The sequence below is a fragment of the Cloeon dipterum genome, chromosome 4 (genome assembly GCF_949628265.1).
Source record: "Cloeon dipterum chromosome 4, ieCloDipt1.1, whole genome shotgun sequence".
Lineage (NCBI taxonomy): Eukaryota > Metazoa > Arthropoda > Insecta > Ephemeroptera > Baetidae > Cloeon > Cloeon dipterum.
Window position 1 is genome coordinate 9467845 of NC_088789.1, and position 18986 is coordinate 9486830.

General features: G+C 38.8%; 2 protein-coding genes across 2 annotated transcripts; one reads left to right on the forward strand and one right to left on the reverse strand.

The window, feature by feature from the left end:
• Window positions 1-1410: 1410 nt before the first annotated feature.
• On the forward strand, window positions 1411-6998 carry LOC135944283 (nose resistant to fluoxetine protein 6-like). Its single transcript, XM_065491123.1, has 10 exons — window positions 1411-1825; window positions 2219-2484; window positions 3015-3238; window positions 3298-3455; window positions 3515-3683; window positions 4253-4582; window positions 4862-4943; window positions 5006-5256; window positions 5537-5654; window positions 5903-6998. Exons 1-10 carry the CDS (start codon window positions 1527-1529, stop codon window positions 5929-5931), a joined length of 1926 nt encoding a protein of 641 aa, XP_065347195.1. The 5' UTR covers window positions 1411-1526; the 3' UTR covers window positions 5932-6998.
• Window positions 6999-12553: 5555 nt separating this feature from the next.
• Window positions 12554-15844, reverse strand: LOC135944328 (nose resistant to fluoxetine protein 6-like). The gene is made up of 11 exons (XM_065491177.1): window positions 15505-15844; window positions 15186-15454; window positions 14912-15138; window positions 14693-14853; window positions 14472-14640; window positions 14218-14417; window positions 14026-14155; window positions 13890-13971; window positions 13585-13835; window positions 13407-13527; window positions 12554-13344 (listed from the first exon to the last, which is right to left on the reverse strand). The coding sequence occupies exons 1-11, from the start codon at window positions 15804-15806 to the stop codon at window positions 13334-13336; spliced, it is 1923 nt and encodes a 640-aa protein (XP_065347249.1). The 5' UTR covers window positions 15807-15844; the 3' UTR covers window positions 12554-13333.
• Window positions 15845-18986: the final 3142 nt, after the last annotated feature.

An 18986-nucleotide genomic window follows, 5' to 3' on the forward strand; every position in this document is an offset into this window, starting at 1 on the left:
TCATGCTAAGAGCCTTTTATTTGGATATTATTACAGACGTTTTAATATCTTGAAAAATTAATTTATTTTGTAATGAGATGCAAAGACTAGACTGTGTATGTGAAAAATTAATTTGCTAGGATGTTTAATGAAATTGTACAAGAAAGAGAGAAATTGCACAAACAAGGTAATAAATAATGACGGTATTGACTTTTTAATTTATCTTTTAGTTTGAAATCTTCTGTCATGTTTATTACTGCCCAAAGATGAACAGTGGCGCGAGATATAATTATTCTCTAGCTAGAGTATTTTTTGCATTTTTCTTGCTATTTATTCTTTGAAACTATGCATATTCTACTTGCATCTACAGGAATAGTGGGCTGGGTCCCTGTGCGGCCTGGTGCGCCCATGTTATCCGTTCGCGGTGTTATCGGGAACGGGTTTAAGCATTCGTGCTAGTGCAGTGTGCGCCCTTCCCGGTCCTCGGACAGGGATGAAAAGAGCAAAAAGATATAATTAAATAATATCCTGCTTCCAAGACTTGCAGCAACCCTTTGTTTGTTGATCGTAAGGGGCAAAGCTCGGCAGGCAAGTTGCAGCAAAAAGTGCGGAAATTCCTGCTAGTGGCGTTGTGTGTTGGCGAGTCAATTTGCATAAAACAAGGCCGTAATTACTTTTGTGGGCTATTGGCACGCGTGAGGCCGCTGGCTCTCGGTGATTAAGGCTTCATTAAAACATGCATCAGGCGAATTAATTCACTTAAATTTATCTCGACGTGTCACATCGGCATTCGGATGGCGCGCACGCCATGCATGCATTGCTCGATAAATCAAATTACAAGTACCCTTGCTGCTCTCGCCTCTACACTCGCTTTAATTGTATTAATGATTACAGCTCTGTGTGTGCATGGGCATGTCATATTTGCCACGCGCGCGACGCCCAGAAAGTGCTCCAAGTGAATGAGTGTGCGCATTTGGATTAATAATCTCAGTGACTCTTGCCTCTGGTGATTAACGACGCTCTATATACTCTACAAATTGTTGCGTTTGATCGTGATTGTGATTCAATGCAATTTCCATTTCCAACGCCTATAATTATTATAAAAATATATTGTTATTAACTGGTTTGCATTTTAATTGTGGAAAACATTGTAAATTTTAAATGTGCCTACATTGACTATTTTTACAATTTTTCTCTTTATTATCGAAAAATTTGAATCATTTCCAATTCACCGTGAATTTCTCTTATTTTTTTCTCGATTTTCCTACTAGGTGTTAAAATTGAAACGTGTCTAATAATGAGCAGCTAATCATCCTAAAAAGCACAGTATCAGAAATCCCTCATACTGAAATTGTTTTCAAGAGGTTGGTTGAGTATGAGATAATATAAATTTACACATTACGTAATCTGATGGGCTGGGATCGATGTGAATCCCAGCATTCGGCAGCTCTGATAATTGTCCGAAATCTAATCAGTAAAGAAATATTATGAAAAGTGGTATTCATTAGAGAGATTTTTAAGCAAGACGATAGAAACGAAAAAACACGATGCTGCTCTTGAAGCTTCTCATTTTTGTCGTAGCCATTCCGTGGCTTCCTGCACAAGAGGTCAACCTTCAATGCGCAAATGATGTGATCCGCACAATAGAGGAAGCCCTTTTGCAAAGGTCTCCCTGGGCTTTGCGGATGATCGACGCGACCACCAAGTTTCCGGACGGCATATACTACGGCAACTGGGACCTATTTGGCCACTGGGGCGAGTGCTTATCAGTGAGCAGCAACGACGAGATGATCAAAGGACAATTCTGTAGAGTCACGCTCGTCGGTCTCACCAATCTGACCAGCAGGTATTCTAAAGACAAACTGGTTTGCCGCCAAAGAAGCTCATAAAGCAAGATCTAAATCTTCAAATTTTCTGTCTATTAATATGCTACGTTTTAAACAGATCACAAATAATTTTGAAAGAAGTGCTTCATTATTATTTTTTATGCTTTTTTCGCTTTTTATTTTCTTAGTGTAGCGTTGCAAACATTTAACTATTAGAGAGTAAAATTGGTTTAATAAAAGACCATTGCCACCCTTAAAAATGGTTCCAAAGCCCCACAAGTACTTTATATCTTGGAGCACCCTTTAAACTGATTCACGAGCACAAAAGTTTACTAAAAATATTGCTTAAAAATTTCCCACCATAATTTTACGGTTCTATGAAATGAAGAAAGGTTTCAACGATTCTATTTTAGTAACGAAATTCATCATTTGCCGCGAGCAGACCCAAGAGTTGCTGTTTCTGAGAGCGCTGTTGCATTGAAAGCTTCAATTTGCGTCCCAGCGAGTTGCAAGCCTATCGACGTATCCATTTTGGTTTCTGGGCTTTTCCTCTTCTTAACACCCGGCTTACCAGTTGTTGCACGTGTCAAAGAAGAAGAGTGCTTCACATTGGAAACTGCATCGCCTCCTTTAGAAACGTGGTCGATCGTGTTTTTGGCCACATCTGGATTTATATTCAGTAAGATAAGATCAGAATACAAATATCGTATTTTCCAACGATGGCTCGTAAATTTAAAATCAAGTATATTATTCATTAGTTTGTTTTATTATTTTGGTTCAATAATCCAATCAAACACCAATTTAAGTTTATTTATAATGAATCATCTTTTAACAACAGCAAACTAAATTCTTTTTGAATAAATTAATAATTTATTAAATGCAATTATATGTGCAAAGCCTACAATCGAAGGTATCAATTTTTACAACTCTTGATTGCTTCTCTTAAAATAGTTATTTTGTTGAACATTAAATGAAATTTTCTAAATATGATACTTTTCCCACCATTCTCCACAAAATCTACATTTACAAATGTGTTGGGGTTCATAATTCTTTCTGTGATTTATTTATTCACAATTATTTCCTACAGAGAACAAGATCAGGTGTTCAATGATTATGTGTTTGATACATCGTTACATAAAATTAGTATAAATGAAGTAGCGTTTAGTTCATTTTAATTAGAATTAATGCTTTATAATTTTTAACGTCTAGTTGTGCTTTTGGTCGTCACCATTGCGGACATTTTTGGTAGGGGGAACAAATTGATGAAATCTCTGAGTGCAGTGACCACAACTCGCCAGCTACTAAATACAAAGACAGGGTCGCTAGGATGTATAAACGGACTCAAAGTTCTTAGCATGCTGTGGGTTGTGCTGGGGCACAAATACCAGTCGATGGCCTTATTTGGTAACGCTAATCCACTCCAAGTTATCCCAGTAAGTCTCTATTCAATTATCCAGACTTCTGAAAAACTTACGTCTCCATCCTCAATCAGTATTTGCGACAAACAATGTTTACGATCATCAGCAACGCATACTTGTCCGTCGACTCTTTCTTCTTCATAGGCGGCTTCTTGCTGGCGCGCAGCTTCTTCGCTGCGGCCCGCCGACAGTCCTTTGATGTCCTCAAGTTCTATTTATATCGCTACCTCAGGTGAGACGGTAATAATTGGAGTTGTCTGGTCAACGAAAAACCTCTCATTAATGTTCCAGGCTGACGGTGCCACTAGCCGTGATGGTCGCCTTCTATCTAACCGTGCTTAATCACCTCGGAAACGGTCCCTACTGGTACACATTAATGGGCCAGCGAATGATCAGCACTTGTCAGCAGAATTGGTGGCAGGTGCTCGCTTATGTAAATAACTACATTGGAATAGACAAGGTAGGTGTACTAATAGATAAATATCTTGAAGTGACCATTCAATAAATTTGTTTCAATTTAACTCGAAATTTGGTGACAATATTAAGTTTTTATTTATTTATTTATTTATTTTAGGAAGCTTCGTATAAGTCAAAACAAATATTTTAGGGGAATTATCCAAGATTTTCCACATTATTTAAAATTTAAAGGAAGATAAGGTGATGAGGAGGAAGAGAAAAGGAAGATTAAATTTTTGACTTACACAAACTACATTAGCTTATCTCCCAAATTAAAAAATATATATATTCCTCCACTCAAACTAGTTGCAATTTTTCTGTTTATTAATATTTCGCCCTCTATTCCTAACTTTTGATTGAACTATTTAAGCGAATGACACTTGTGAATAAATTTCTAAAACCCATGTGGCTATGGTTCCAGACCTTGATTTGGTAAAAATACATTTTTTTCAATTGTAAAATTCAGCGCATTTCCACCCCTAAGTTCTCAAATTTAATGGTGTTCTTTAAAATAAAAATTCCACGCTCTTTTATGTATAAAATTGTTGTTTTAACTTCTTTTGATGTTATTAGCAATGCGTGGAGCAGTCATGGTACACATCGGTGGACATGCAATTGGCCTTGTTATCGCCGTTGCTTCTTTTACCGCTCCTGTATTCACCGAGGGCGGGTCTGCAGCTAGCATTTCTCCTGCTGGCCTTGTCCTGCATCCTGCCTGGTGTGATAACCTACTTAAATAACTATCCTTGGGGGGTAGATATCCTCAGCGACTACTTTAATCCCTTGGAATACGTTAGAGATATAGGTCTACCAACGCACACAAGAGCAACTCCCTATTTGGTTGGAGTTATTTTGGCTTTCTTCATGCAAGAGCACACCGCAAAGAGTATTGGCATCTCAAAGGTGAGACACATTTTAAAAACAAAAAATATTTATAGATCATTAGTCGCATCAGTTTTATTTAATTCCAATTAAATAAGACCATTTTAACAATTTTTTACTTGTAGTACGTATTTGATTATTTCAATCAATCAAAAAGAAAAAAATGAATTCTCCCAAATACAGATTGCTGCTTTAAATGCATTCTCTTGTTATGAACACATTACCAGTCCTAAAACATTGAAGGAGTTGAAGAGTTGAGTTCAGATTTTTTTAAGACTAATCAATCCAATATTATTACAGAAAATCGCTTTACTGGGCTGGACATTCAGCACTGGAGCATGCTTATCAGTGATTTTCACGGTCGTGATTTCGTTCAAGGAAGGTCTGATTTTGCATGTAACCACTTTTTGCCTTACGACTCTATTAACATGCGTCCATTGTTAGATTACGTGCCCGACCCGATCGCCGCCGGTTTTTACGCCGGCTTGCACAAATTAGGGTGGTCCTTGGGCCTTGCCTGGATTGTTTTTGCCTGCGCTAACGGGCTTGGAGGGCCAGTCAACGCGATCCTCTCGTGGAGACACTTTCAGCCTCTCAGCGCACTGACATACTCAGCCTACTTGACCCACTTAGTCGTGATTACAGCTCTGGCTGGCAGTAGAAAAGTGCCAAACTATGCTTCTAACTTCGACACGGTACGTTCTTAATTAATTGAAAAATTAGTTTAAACTTAAATATTTGTGAACTAACTGGTAGGTTAATTTTTAAATGAAATTTTTTACATTAATTTTGTAAGTTTGTTTTGAGTTTTGTTTTAAGATTATGAGGTATATATGTGGTTATTTTTTTCTGCAACAAATATCAAAATTCTTGAAAACCTATCACGAAACTTAATCTTCACCTACATAATAATAGCTCTACATCTGAGGAATTCAAATACAGAGGTTTAAAAGCAATCATAACTTTTCCTTGCAGGTGCACGCTTTCTTCGGAGATATCCCCTTTATCTTTGCCGCGTCGTGCATTCTCTACTACCTCGTAGAAGCCCCAGTTATGGTGTTGCTGAGATACTTATTTAAAAAAGAAGGCGCAGGTAAGCAAAACTTTGACGTGCGCCAGACAAATACGCATACTTTGGTACGTTCTTGGTCTCCGACGTTTGTAATCTCTCGACTCAAGCTGTTTTCTTGAGGCGCCAGAGCAGCAAGCGCCAACGCCTGGAACGCCGGAGTTTATGCAATCCGCTCGGCGAAATTGCGAAGCCAAGTTGCATAACTGCTAAGCTTAAGAGTGTAGCTCCAGTATGAGCTCGTCTCATACTCCCTCGCTTTCTGCTTGCAGCCAGAGCTAAAGCGGGAAAATCAGTGTAAATCGCCTCTTCAGAGAGAAGTTGCGCCAACAAAGAGGTCAGCCATCGTGGAATTCAATTTAGTGGTGCTCAAGCGGGAGGTGTGCGTCTGGTTTCATTGGGTCGTCAGTGCGTTGAATGAAAGAGCGCCAGGAAAGCACGTGTGAACGGTAAACGTGAAAATAATAAACATTTTTTCTTTAGCTGATCCTAAAGCAAGCAGTGTTATCAAATTAAACTGCAGCTACGTCCTGAAAAATAATAGTTGTTGGAAAAGCAAATCACAATTATTGTTTTGGCAAATCGTCATTTATAGATTTTTCTTTTGTTTTTCATTCCTTTATATGTGATCATATTTTATTTTTGAAACTTTCGTAATTGTAAGAAATAATAATTTATCTTACAACCAACGATTCAAGATAAAAATTATAGCTTAGTACTATAGTGTGAAATGCCTAGAGGATGATGATTATGTATGTTTTCTCGTTCATCGTTGAATGTCCCCGCATCTATCTGTTATTAAATTTCTATTAAATTATATCTAATTTCTATAGTTAAGTATCACCATGAAATAAAAGGTTAGGATAAAATATTTTGATTTAGTAAATAAATTAACTAAATTGAAGCTTGCCCTTGTTAAAGCTTGCTGTCAACTGTTGCAAATGAATTTAGCTGAATGGTGGATGAGGCTGGACGTTCGGGCCCAGTGTCTGCATTATTCTAGCCCTGCTGGTGTTTGTCATACCTCCGTATTATTTATGACCATGAGAGGGCTGCGCGCAACTATGCGTGTAATTTTGGCTCGAGTGTGTTAATTATGCATATCTGTCAATTAACTTCTGTGTGGCGTGTGCCGGTGACACTCGTAAAATTAATGAGAATGAATGATGGAATTAATTTTGCAACAACCGTCGTTCATGCATGCCTACCGCAAATTCCCCTCTTGTTTGCCAAATTATGCAGAATCCGAAATGTTACAACAGCGTTCAACGAATAGTTAGACACTAAATAGAAAAACTTATCACAATATCAACAATACTTCGAAAATAAACTCAAATATTTCATATCGCATAATGTTTTCATATTGAAATGAAATAATTTTACAACTAAAAATTATTTTCATTTTCTTTTGGTTGAGTCAAATTATGATGTTCAAGATGTTTAACGGGAAAATAAAATTTCTAGATTAAATGATATTTTTCCCAAGATATTTTAACATCAAACTATGAATTTGTTTCCATTTTGTTTCTCTTTAAACATTATATTCTTAGAAGTAAGTAAATGTTAAGGCAGGCTGTGATTATAAGCTTTCGAACTAGATTTGAGATTGATTGCACTTAGAATGTCCCTGCTTCCTGTTCGACAATTAAGCAAACAAGAAGCTCTCTAACACAGCCGCGCGTAGAGTGAGTGATCGCAATTAAGAGCGAGAGCCTGGAGACAGACATACGAATTGCTCTCTCGACACTCTCCAGCGACTTATTCTTTCTTCTTCTGGCAGCCAGAAGCAAAAGCAATCTGTACCATCGTCAAGGCAGACTCACGACTCGACGAGTGTTTCTAATTGTGTTTGCAGCACATCCGCCGTAGCTTCCTCTGTCGTCGGTGCAGACCGAGTATGGTAAATGCCGCGCGTAATTATTCAGCGCAAATAGGACGTCAGTCGTATAAATAAAAGATGCCGAGCCAAATGATTGCCTGCCAAGCAAAGCAAAGCTACAGTAAGATGGAAGCTGCTGACTTTTCCCTTTCTTATGCTAGGCAAACACAGCTCACACATACACGAAACGATATCAAACAGCTTTCTCTGGCAGTGCTGCACTGCTGCCAAAGCAAACACCCAATGCGGCCGGTCTATTCAGTCTTGCGCCCCCAGGCAGCTCAAATATTAGCCCTATTCGATTAAAATGGAAACAATTGCACGTGCCCCAACCGCTTTTTGTCAGTTTCGGACCTTTTTGCTTGGAGAATTCTGCACCCGCCGCTTTTCAACCACGCTGTTTGCTCTACAGCTGGTGGGATAATGAATTTTTTTCTGTGCCGAAGTTAGCATTGTGTGCTGTACACGAGTAAATATATGGCAGTATCTTACGGGGACTTTCAATAACCTCGTTTGCAAAAGTATAAATGAAATGGAGCCAAAAATTAAATCCCCCCAAAAAACTTCTTCAACCTGAACAAAAAAAATCGTTTTTACTGAAGGCCCTAATCGAAGCAAAATAAAACATTTCATGCTCTTTTTGAATGACCTTTTCACAACCATTATCAAATAAACGCAGTGTTTGATTGACTCATTTTGTAATCTAGGTAGACGTATTCAAAATATCTTGTCAATCGTCTTTCTTGCATCAGCAATTTTCATCAGAGCCACTTTTGAACTGTTATGAGTATCGAGGCTAGAGCTGATTTATCTATGTACGAAAATGTTTATTTTTAAAACAAAATTCTGGAAGGTATGCTTGTGAAACACGCATTTACTATAAATAGTTTTCACTTTTGTTTCAAATTCTTTTATTTTTAAAATCACCCATCATGATTGTATCCCCTGATCCATTAATTTTACTAATGATGACTAACATGATGAATGAAGAAATCAACCCAACAGATGATGAATATACTATAAAATATATTTACTAATTTAATGGAGTTGCATTATTTCAAACATTTAAAAAAATAGGTGGTTTTTTCTATACTACCAAAAAGACACAGATCTACGAGACACATAAAAATTACAGATGGTAAATTATGCATTACTGAGAATCCTTATGATTTTAAAACAATGCTTTTATGGTGATAAAATTTCTTTCAAATTTATTAAAATGATGAAGTCTTAAAAAAACTTTATACTTTCCTCGGCTGCTCAGTGTCTCACACACCTGTGTAGGACTCCTTTTCTTAGGTGAGCGATGTTTTAGGCAGGGTAAACAGCACGAGGGGAACTAACTGTGAGCTGTTGGAACGAAGCAAAAGTTTTCAGCAGCCGAGCAAGTTGTGTGCGACCGACTTTTTATCTGCATCAAAGTGACATCTTTGCTAGTTAACAAGTTGATGAATGGAATTTTAAGTGCGGCCTGCGAGCCTGCCCCTATTAAATATACATCCGTCAGGAGAGTCCCCGAGGCCAAGCTGCTCTTTGCGGAGAGAAAGCGAAACCCTATGAAAATTTCACTCGTGTTTGACTTGGCGAAAAGCGCGGGAGAGGAAAAAAAACTAATTAGTGTACTGATCCGAGTGTAGAAGATCCATTCATTTTCGGCACGAGAGTTTATGAATATTTGAAACGCACGAGTCAGTTGGCTGCAGAGTGAAAAGCGACGGCGCGCTTCTGTGGGGTGCGGTTGGCATCTTTTTCTAAAGCACGGCTTTCCGGGCTCGATTCGCTCGGCCTGTTTGGCAAAATACCGGACCGCCGCTGTCGAGATTTTAAGCGGCTGGCAAAAACTCCGGCAGCCTTCGCAGAGGCTTAAAGCCGAGTTTTGCCAAAAGTTTTGCCGACTCAGCAGTCAGTGGGTGCGGCATTCAGAAAGAGAGCGATCTAAAACAATGAGCAGTTGATAATGAAAGGGACCTGAACGGACATGAGAGAGGGAAGCAGTGGGATTATGCGGACGCACTGTAGGCTTAAATCACTCGCCGGCACGTCACAGCACTGGCCTCAGCACCCATTGTTCCATTTGATATTGATTTCATTTTCACTTATTATTCCAAAAGAATAATCTCGCGCTCACAGATCTTCTCAGTCGGAATTTGATACGGTTACCACAATTTTTAGAGCATAACATTGCCGCGCAACCTTTAAAAAAGACACCTGACAAGAAAATACCGAAAATATTTAACTTTGTCGCCAAATTGTGGGCATGGATTTACAAGTTTAGCATTCAAACCTGATTTTACCCTAGACCTGTCAAATTTTTTCCATACGGTAAATATTTAACTAGGAATTAATTTTCTCCAACCTACATCCTAAACATTTTTATCTAAAGAAGAGTTAAAAAAAATCATTTTTTAAAGTCTGGCATATTAAAGAAAATCGCATGTGTAACAAAAAGATACGTGATTATAACGTTTTAATTTTTCCTTGGAATCACTAGAAACATTTGTCCAGCGCCATGAAATAAAATAAAAACATTTTCCTTCCCTGAAAATGACCCCAATTTGAATACTGATTGTTTTGGTCCGAAATTCCTAAATTTGTTCTGCCTACAAAATAGATATGTTTGATAAGTAGTCCTTTTGAAGAAACTGTTTACTTTCAAAGCCCTTCAAAACCCCATTTTGTTAAAATGCACATTTATTTACTACCCTTTTTTTTGTTTAATTAATTCTTGCTTGCTGAAATTAATGCATAGGGTTGGTAAAAATGAGCACTCACCGATTGGACGAATTATTTTCGTGCGACTGCATGCACCATATGCTGCACCGACGGGGGCGCAAAAAATACGCTCACGTCACACATGCGGCATTTCAATAAAAACAGCCGCCGGCCGCAAATTGTGTGTTCCGTCAGTCCATGTTGGTTGTGCACGGCAAAAGCAGAAATTAAACGCTCGCGCCGGACAAATTTAATATTCCATAATGCTGGATGGCCGCTGATGCAAAAGCCGCGCGCCGCGTATTAGCAATTTCTGCCAGAGTAATTTGCATTGTCGGCCGACTCATTTGAATTCTGCAATAACGCGCGCATGGCCGATGAGTTTTCATCATTTGTCCGCGCGAAACAGTGACCGCCTACACAGATAGCGCTTTCATGAAATTGCAATTATTCGACAAACACCCTTCGCTCGGATATGATATTTTATTTTAATAATGATATTATCGACAAACCAACCATCGCAGTTATGGTTTTAGCCGCGGGATGTTCGCTTTTAATTGTGTACAATATAATCATAGGAGCCCTCCATCAATAAGGTTTTTCATGATACAACAGCAGAATAAAGAGGTAACATTGCCAATTCATTATTTTACAACATAGATGTGTTACGCAATTTGGAACAACGTGCCTCTCTGCTTTTGAAAAATTCGCAGTTAACATTACCATGTACAAAACAAATTATTCAACTTCCATCCGCTGTTCTGCCGTAAATGAAACAAACTGAATCCTGAATTTTTCAACAAGGGAGGTCGAGCAAGGGGTGCTGTGATGCTATTTTTAATGTACGTTAAATCAAACAATCAATTCCAACGAATTCTTGCGAGGCGTAATTCTAATTGCAAAAAATAGCAATTGAATCCCAACTCCATTCAAATCTTAATTGCTCAAAGAACGTTGCCTCGGGAACCAGCATTTGCTTGCATGTCTGACAAATATTGTCTTACCATCAAACGAAGCCGCCCGGCAGAATGCCTTAAAGAAAGCAAGTGGTGCGGTTGTTTTAATTGCTTCATAGCAGCAATCACGGCGTCAGCTCGCTGGTGGTGAGAGGGCGCGCGTGTTTGAACACATGTTTCTTTCGAGAGTAGAAGAGACGAGTCCGCAATTAAGAAGTTCAACAGCAGCAGACAAGCGCGGAAACAAAAAGTACGCGGCCCCTAATGAGCGCCCCTATTTAAATTAGCCTCGCGCAATCAAACAAAAAGTTGCCGCCGAAAGCATCAATATTCAAAAGGGTTGCCTGTTGTGGGTAGTTATGTGTGCATATACGTCCGTTTCCGCAAACCTATATACATGCATCATTTATGTGTGTGCGCAGACAGACCGACAGTAGAGAGTGTTTATTTTGCAGAAATTCAGCGTTGTCGAGTTTTGTTCTCTACATTACTTTCTTGCTGCTCGAGCAACATCAGAGCACGTGATGAAACTTTGAATTTTTATTTCTGCCAGTTATACTGTTTTGCAACTAATTTGATAAATGATATAAAGTTAAAACAAAATAACAAGTTTAAAAATAAATCCTAGATAGAATATACGGCCGGGCAGATAAAACAAACAAAATTAATTATTTTTATCTGTATTTTAAGCTTTATTTGATCTATAAATATCAACAGAGGCCAGATAAGACCCGCTATTTAATTGGCGGTAATCCCAATCGGCCGCAAAAGAATGGATTCTCCGATATACTGATTCATACATTGAAATTTTTTATCTCATTTTGGAGTTATTGAAAACCTGATAGTGGATGCCTGTTCGTGGACTGAACTATGATTTTTAAATCAGAGAAATTAAGAAAAAAATAAGTAAATAGGATTAAAAAAAACTCATTTCTCAGCGCGATTTGATTAATGATGGGCAGCTATGAGTGCAATTTAAAGGAAATAAAATTATCTTGCACGTTCTCGTACTAGAAACTAGAATATCACTTTTCCAGCCACTCTGGACTCATCAACAGCATTTCACCTGTAAAATAGAAGTCACGCTGCAGTTTTTGCTGTAAAATAGATAAAATACCGGTCGTTCAAACTATCAGCTGTATTCATTACTGAACTCAAGCAAAAAGAGAAACGAGACGAAATCTCGTTATACTCGGCCACATATATGAACGATATTTTTTCAATCAATCTTTTATGTCTATCATAACTTAATAACTAATCTTCTCATTGGGTTGTCATGTCATGTCTTCCCCCTCAAGAGGGCTTTACGGCTGTTCCGGTATGTCATTAATTGGTCATTGCACTTTATTCTCACTTCAATTAACACCCTTAATCAATTAATTAATAAATCGGTGATGTTATTTTATTTTCCATAAGTGATATGTGTGATATTGTTGGCTATTGAATTCAATTCAGATTTAATATAAACATATTTTCAATATTTCAGAAAAAAGGATGGAAAATGAATTGAAATCCTCGCTGAATCAAGTTGGTTTGACGCAGAGCCTTTACAAATGGCACAAATTGAATTTATGAGCAGCACGCAGGCATTTCTTCTAACGAACATAATCTAATTGCAGATGCGAACGTGTGACAACACCTGGATGTGCGCGCTTAAATTGGCGCCGTGTTTCAGCACGGCTTAACCAACTAAGCCTCCACCGTGCAGCTGAATTACACGCACTGCCTTACCAGCTGATTGAGTTTCAGACAACCCTCTGCAATTCATTAGTCTAACTAAGTAGGCATGGAATTAAAATCGGGAAGCAGGCGCCTGCACCAAAACGTCAAATCCGACAAGCACCGCGCCTGTCTTTCCTACGTCGAGAGGTGAATCAGCTCGCGGATTCTCCCCGGAGCACACAAGGGTCTCATATCGGATGTAATTCTCGTAATAAGTCTCGGCGGCAGCAAACGGAGACGCGTTGGGTAAACAGCATTACTCTAGTATGTATTATGTGCAGTGAGTCGTCGTTCAATCAAGAGCGCGCAGCTTAAGAAAGTGGAAGTAATTGCTTTATTTCCGTATGGTTGAATTTTGTTATTAGCTCTCTCTGTTCTGCTCAGCTTTGCATTAATATCTAATCACAAATGGATGGCGCACTGCATCTCAAACTTTACCCTCTTCCTGTCAAGATTAAATATCTTGTAAATTAATCGTTCTAAAAATTAAAATTTTATCGAGTTTACCAGCTGGGCGTTGCTTCTTGAAAACGGCCTTCAAAAACACCATCAAAGGGGCCTCGACCAAGAAATAAATTGCACAGCCACCGGTAAAGGAAAATGGAATGTCCCCAAGAAAGTTGTGAATCTGAAAAATATTCTTCTTATGCTGCTTCTACACGCATAATTTCATAGTTGAACGAACCACATCGTAATGGCTAGCATAATCGGGCTGCTTCTTGGCTCCAACTTGTACGCCAATGATCATAAAGTGGACCAAGTAAACGCCGTAAATCAGCGGACTGAGAATGCTGAAGATCCTCCACGAGAGAATAGCGTTAACGGGGCCACCTATTCCTTTGGTGCAAGCGAAAATAATCCAAGAGAGGCCGATGGCCCACGCAAGTCGGTGCAGTCCACCATAAAACGTCGCACCGATGGGCTCGTAAACATAGTCTGCTCAAACCCCAATACTGAGTTGACAATACTCTAATTTTAATATTCACTCACCATATTGATAAGTAATGGAGAGCGAGAAAAGGACAGTTACGGACGTTCCTGCGCTAAGCAACCAACCTAGAGCTACAGTTTTCTAAAATTTTGAGAAGTTAGGTGCTGTTAATCTGCAGAAAAAATGCATATATACCCAATTTAAGTAGATTTTTTGTGGGTTATTGGCCATAATGTATCCAAGTATAATTCCCCAAATATATGGTGATGCTCGTGAATGCGTTGCCAAGTAAACTTCGAAAGTGTAAGCAAGCACGTCGTAGTAGCTGAAAATATTTATTTTAAGTCAATTTGAGCTCAAAATACTAGTAACTCCTTTCATGCTTACTCGGCATTTATGAGGTTAACAGACCAAGGGTAATTGTTAAGGTATGTAAGGACAGCTGGTATGGCACACGAGAGTAAAACCACGAGAAAAGCTAATTGTTTGCCAGCTTTTGGTGCGTAGTGCATGGGCAGTAGGAGCAGAGGAGACAGCCAAGCCAACTGCATGTCCACCGAGGTGTACCAGGTTTGCTCTACGCATTGCTATTAAAATATGAAATTTTTATTATTACATAGTAAATTTGAAAAAAAACTTACTGTCATAGGGCCTATATAGTTATTAACATAAAAAACAGCTGCCCACCAGTGCGTTTCGCAAGACTGAATGAATCTAGAACCTATGGTTGGGTACCATGCAGGTCCTGCGCCCATAAATCGTAGAATCGTGACGTAGAAAATTACCATCACACTCATCGGAACTGTAAGCCTATATTAAAATATTTTAAAGTATAAGTCTAATAATAATTTCTTGTTAAAACCTTATGTAGCGGTATATGTAGAACTTAAAAGCGTCAAACTTGTTTCCTCTTTTCACATCTCTGAAGAATCCATATGCCAGTAAAAAACCACCAATCAGAAAAAAGGAGTCGACCGAGAGGAAAGCATTCCCCAACATCATATACAAAGGTTCTTGTGTCAGCTAAACAAGATAAAAAGATAAAACAAAACAAATTGCATAATATGTGATAGCTAATTACGTCTAATGCTAGCAATCTGTTTGAAGTTGGCGTGGAGAGAACGCCTAGTTCATATCTGTGTCCCATCATAATCCAAAGCATACTGAGAACTTTCATTCCGTTCACGCAGTCAAAAGCTCCCTCGCGAACGCTGACCAAATTTATGTAGGTTGTCTTCAAGCTCAGAGCTTTAATGATCATTCCTCCCTTATTGAAATGTTCCAAAAATGTCGATGCAACCACTAAAGCTGAGGCAAGATTTAGTTTCATCTCAAGTAGCGTTTAAAATTCAAACCGATAAGAAGTGCAAACACCACGATAACTGTAATGGTGCTGGCGTCGAGTTCAGGAGTGACTGTGTCCAAGGTGAAGCACTCTTTAGGATTCACCTTAGCTGATACCTGTGTGGAATTTCCCAGCACGGGTAATAATTGGCCTGCTACAATCTCAAAGTCATCAGTGTTGCATGATCTAGGCAGGCACAACGCAAAGTTCAAATTTAGAGCCGTTCCGTCTGGGACCGCCTTCGGGCTTCTGAACCTCTCAATTCTTTTGTACTCTAAACTGACATTTAAATTTTTTAATTCAGTGTTAATTGAAGCTCCTTAATTTACTCGCTGAATATTGCAGGGTTTTGATAAGAAGCGACGACTTTGCAGTACTTTCCTTCAATATTAGCTGTATTACTCGCCTGCAGGCATTCGTCCCAATGTCCCATACTGTCTATATTTCCAACTAGTATTCCGTCAGGGAACTTGCTGGTCGCGTCGATCATCCGCAAAGCCCATTCAGTCCCTTGTGAGGCCTCTAACAAGGTAACTAACACTTCATTGTTACATGGTGAGCTCAGAATTTGCGCTAAAATCGAAGGAACGGATAATAAGCTGAAAAAGAGCAATGCCTTCAAATGCTCCATTCTCGTTGGCTTAGTCAGAGATACTTATGCTTGGCTCATGTTACGAGCACTATTTAACTGTGTTATACTGACGTCTTCTTATCTTGAACAAGGTCCAAGCACTACACCTAATTTGATAATCAAAATTTGCGATTAATCGAACCGAAATGGTTCAAACTGCCTTTATCTTGATATTTATATAGTGCGAGGAAATTGGTATGTATTTTACTTGAAACAAATTTTTTCACTTGAATTTTCTTTCAATTCAGAAGGCATACGCAAGCTCATATAGAATGGACTGGATGTCGCTTGTTATTTTAGTGCGTGTGTGTTCCTCTCCGATATTGCGAAAACTGCCTCATGCAAGTGGATGTTTTTCCACGCTAGGCGCGTGTAAGCCCTGGATCTAATATTTTTATTTACAAAACACGCGATTAAAGCTGGCGGCTATATTTTTTGCTCACCAGATATTTTATGGCGCGTATCTTTTATTTTCGCATGAGCTCCCTCGAATAGGGAGGATTCGCACCCACCCGCACACACAGCAGCGAGTGCTGCGTTCTCCCTGCTCTGCCACCTCTTATGCATCCACTCAGTACACTGCAACACGAACCTTCAGGCGACTGGAAAATAAGTCTGAAATTGTTTTTTTTATTATTTAATAAAATTGCATTTTAATGGCGGTGGACATATAAAAATATGGGATTATCCATCTCGAATTCAGGATTTTAGTTATTCTTTTGTCGCATAACTTAAAACGGAGAGATGTTTTTCTTTCTATATTAACGTGATTTTTAGCATCATTATGAAAACCATTGTAACACTGCCCTGTTTCAAATGTTCTGAAATTCAAGCCCCTAAAGAAAGGCATCTGGGGGCTGGTTTTTGTTTCGCCAAAGACTGTGAGATTAAATGTTTATTCTAGTTTTGCTGTCTGCCACCGATAATCCGCTCTCAGCAGCTAATGCAGCAGAGTGCGACAGGATGGAAATAAAGTGAGCTAACTCTGGCGGAGACTTCCTCCTCGCGACGCCTGCTCGTTCCTCGTATTCTTCCCCGTTTTCTTTATTATTTCATGCGTCTATTGTTTCAAATGAAAAGTACTGCCTTGCCGGCGTCGTCGTCTACTCGCTGATGCTTTTTCAGTCGCACACGCCATTGTCCCCCTTTTTCGGAGAAAGCCTTTCTCGTTCTCTCCACGTTTCTTCGCACTTTCTTGCGTCGGCTGAATTAAAAGCTCATATTTCATTGTGAATTTCGGGCACTAATTAAGCTGTAAAAACAAAGCCGGGACCGGCAATTTTTAATTAATTCCAGGCGCAGCTCCTCCCTGACTGCCGGCGGTTCGCCCAGTTCCCCGCCGGCTCTAGCAGCATGCACGCACGCGAAATAATCTGTCATGGAACTGGTCCGGAAATGAACTTTTCGTGTCGCTGCTGAGCCGCCACTGAAATATTTAATGCGGGCTCGCCACTGCAAAGTGGGCACGGCCAGTGCTCGAGGGATGTTCCTTAACCACGTCATAAATAAGTGAGAAACTACCCTCTTAAGACTCGGATATGAAATGCGACTCAAAGGAGCTAGAGAACGTATTTTTCATAAGCCTTCTAGCAACATGGGCCAGTGGAAGGTAAAAAGGTCTGGGACATCTCTGGCTCATAAAAACAAGCGTCTTTTCTTCTTTCCGCAGAAATACATTCATTATTTCTCTTAAAAGATTGTAATCAGTCCACTGGATCTTAATCTTTCTTGGAATATTAAGTCTAATTAAATACTAAAGTCTCATTTTCGCACAAAGGCTTGTTTTTATTTTAAGTGCGTCTTGATCTAAAGTAAAAAATGTATACAAATTGTTAATATGTGGGATTACTTAATTATGCAACAGTGTTGAATTTTTGTCAATTGCTTTTTTAAGCATTATAATTTGTTTTTAACATTTTACAATAGATTATTATTTAAAAAAAATTAAACAGTATAATAAATAATAACTGTAGGATATTGTTCCTTGAAATGAACGTCTGTATAGGTATTATGTTTTGAATTATATCAAGACATCCGATTCAGGGATAGCAAAACTCGATTAAAATTTCACACATAATATTCTCACTTCACCAGTCCATTGAAATAACAATAATTATATTTATTTCCGATCATAAAACAATAAAAGATATAAAATTTAATTGCCTCATGGGATTTCTATATTGTATAAATATTGCTGATAAGAGCGGTGCCGAATTTTTTTAAAAATTGAAATTGCGAGGTTATACGATTAGGACAGCAAGATGCCGTAAAAAGGCGAAACAACAAGAACAACACATCAGGCAAATAATTTATACGAGAGGCGCCGAGTGCCAACAACGACGCCGTTGCTCCATTTTTATACGTAAATCAAATGGATAAATACGCGTACGCGCTGCTGCATTTTTTTCGCGCACGAAACTCTCAGTAGTTAGATTTTAGATTGCATCTTTCGCTCAAACACATTTTCAATGTGTATTTATTTATGGAGAATCCAAAGTTACACTTTCCGAACGGAAAAATAATAAAAGCTGCTAATATTTAAATATTTTCTCCAAGGAACGCAATTCCCTTCTTTTTTCGGAAGTGTCTTTTCCAACGACAAACAAACGATCTTATATAGAATCAATATTCACTTTTTTCTTTCCCGTTTTCGACGACTGAATTCTACTATTCTTCTGGCACAAGTTGTACGCCGCGCCAAACAAAACTGCGCACGAAACGCATTATACAAACCCGGCCAGCGGCGCAGCCCTTTTCACTGGCGTGTTCTTTTGCCAACTCATTCATTGTCCATTAACTTTTATCGCGCGTGTTTGCGCCTTTATTAAAATAAGATTATCAAATTGCTCGCCGGAAAAAAGCTGAGAGGCTGCCTCTTGGCTGGCTTCTGGCTTGACTTTGCCAATTCTCAAGAGCCAATGCAAGATATCGACCTCCTCTAGAAGTTAGTTTATCCTGCACTGCAAAGTTATTGTATCACCAGATTGTACAAACATACGTAAACCAATCTGTGAATCTCTCTAAGAGAGTTATATTGCGCGAGATGCATTCTGCTGTTTATGCTGACGCGAGATAGACAAGAACATAAAAACTTGATCTTGATCTGGACAACCATACAAGAAAATGCAGCCATAACAAGAGGGGACGATTCATTTAGAATGAGAAATCTTCCTGATCATC

What these genes read in the sequence shown, in the direction of transcription:
- LOC135944328 (XM_065491177.1), bottom strand. Translation starts at nt 15,806, where the DNA reads ATGGAGCATTTGAAGGCATTGCTCTTTTTCAGCTTATTATCCGTTCCT. An exon ending in AACCCTGCAATATTCAGCGA is followed by an intron (nt 15,455 to 15,504) that starts GTAAATTAAGGA and finishes TTTAAATGTCAG; the next exon opens with TTTAGAGTACAAAAGAATTG. An exon ending in AAAAAATCTACTTAAATTGG is followed by an intron (nt 13,972 to 14,025) that starts GTATATATGCAT and finishes TCAAAATTTTAG; the next exon opens with AAAACTGTAGCTCTAGGTTG.
- LOC135944283 (XM_065491123.1), top strand. Translation starts at nt 1,527, where the DNA reads ATGCTGCTCTTGAAGCTTCTCATTTTTGTCGTAGCCATTCCGTGGCTT. An exon ending in CTCACCAATCTGACCAGCAG is followed by an intron (nt 1,826 to 2,218) that starts GTATTCTAAAGA and finishes ATTCTATTTTAG; the next exon opens with TAACGAAATTCATCATTTGC. An exon ending in CACATCTGGATTTATATTCA is followed by an intron (nt 2,485 to 3,014) that starts GTAAGATAAGAT and finishes TTTAACGTCTAG; the next exon opens with TTGTGCTTTTGGTCGTCACC.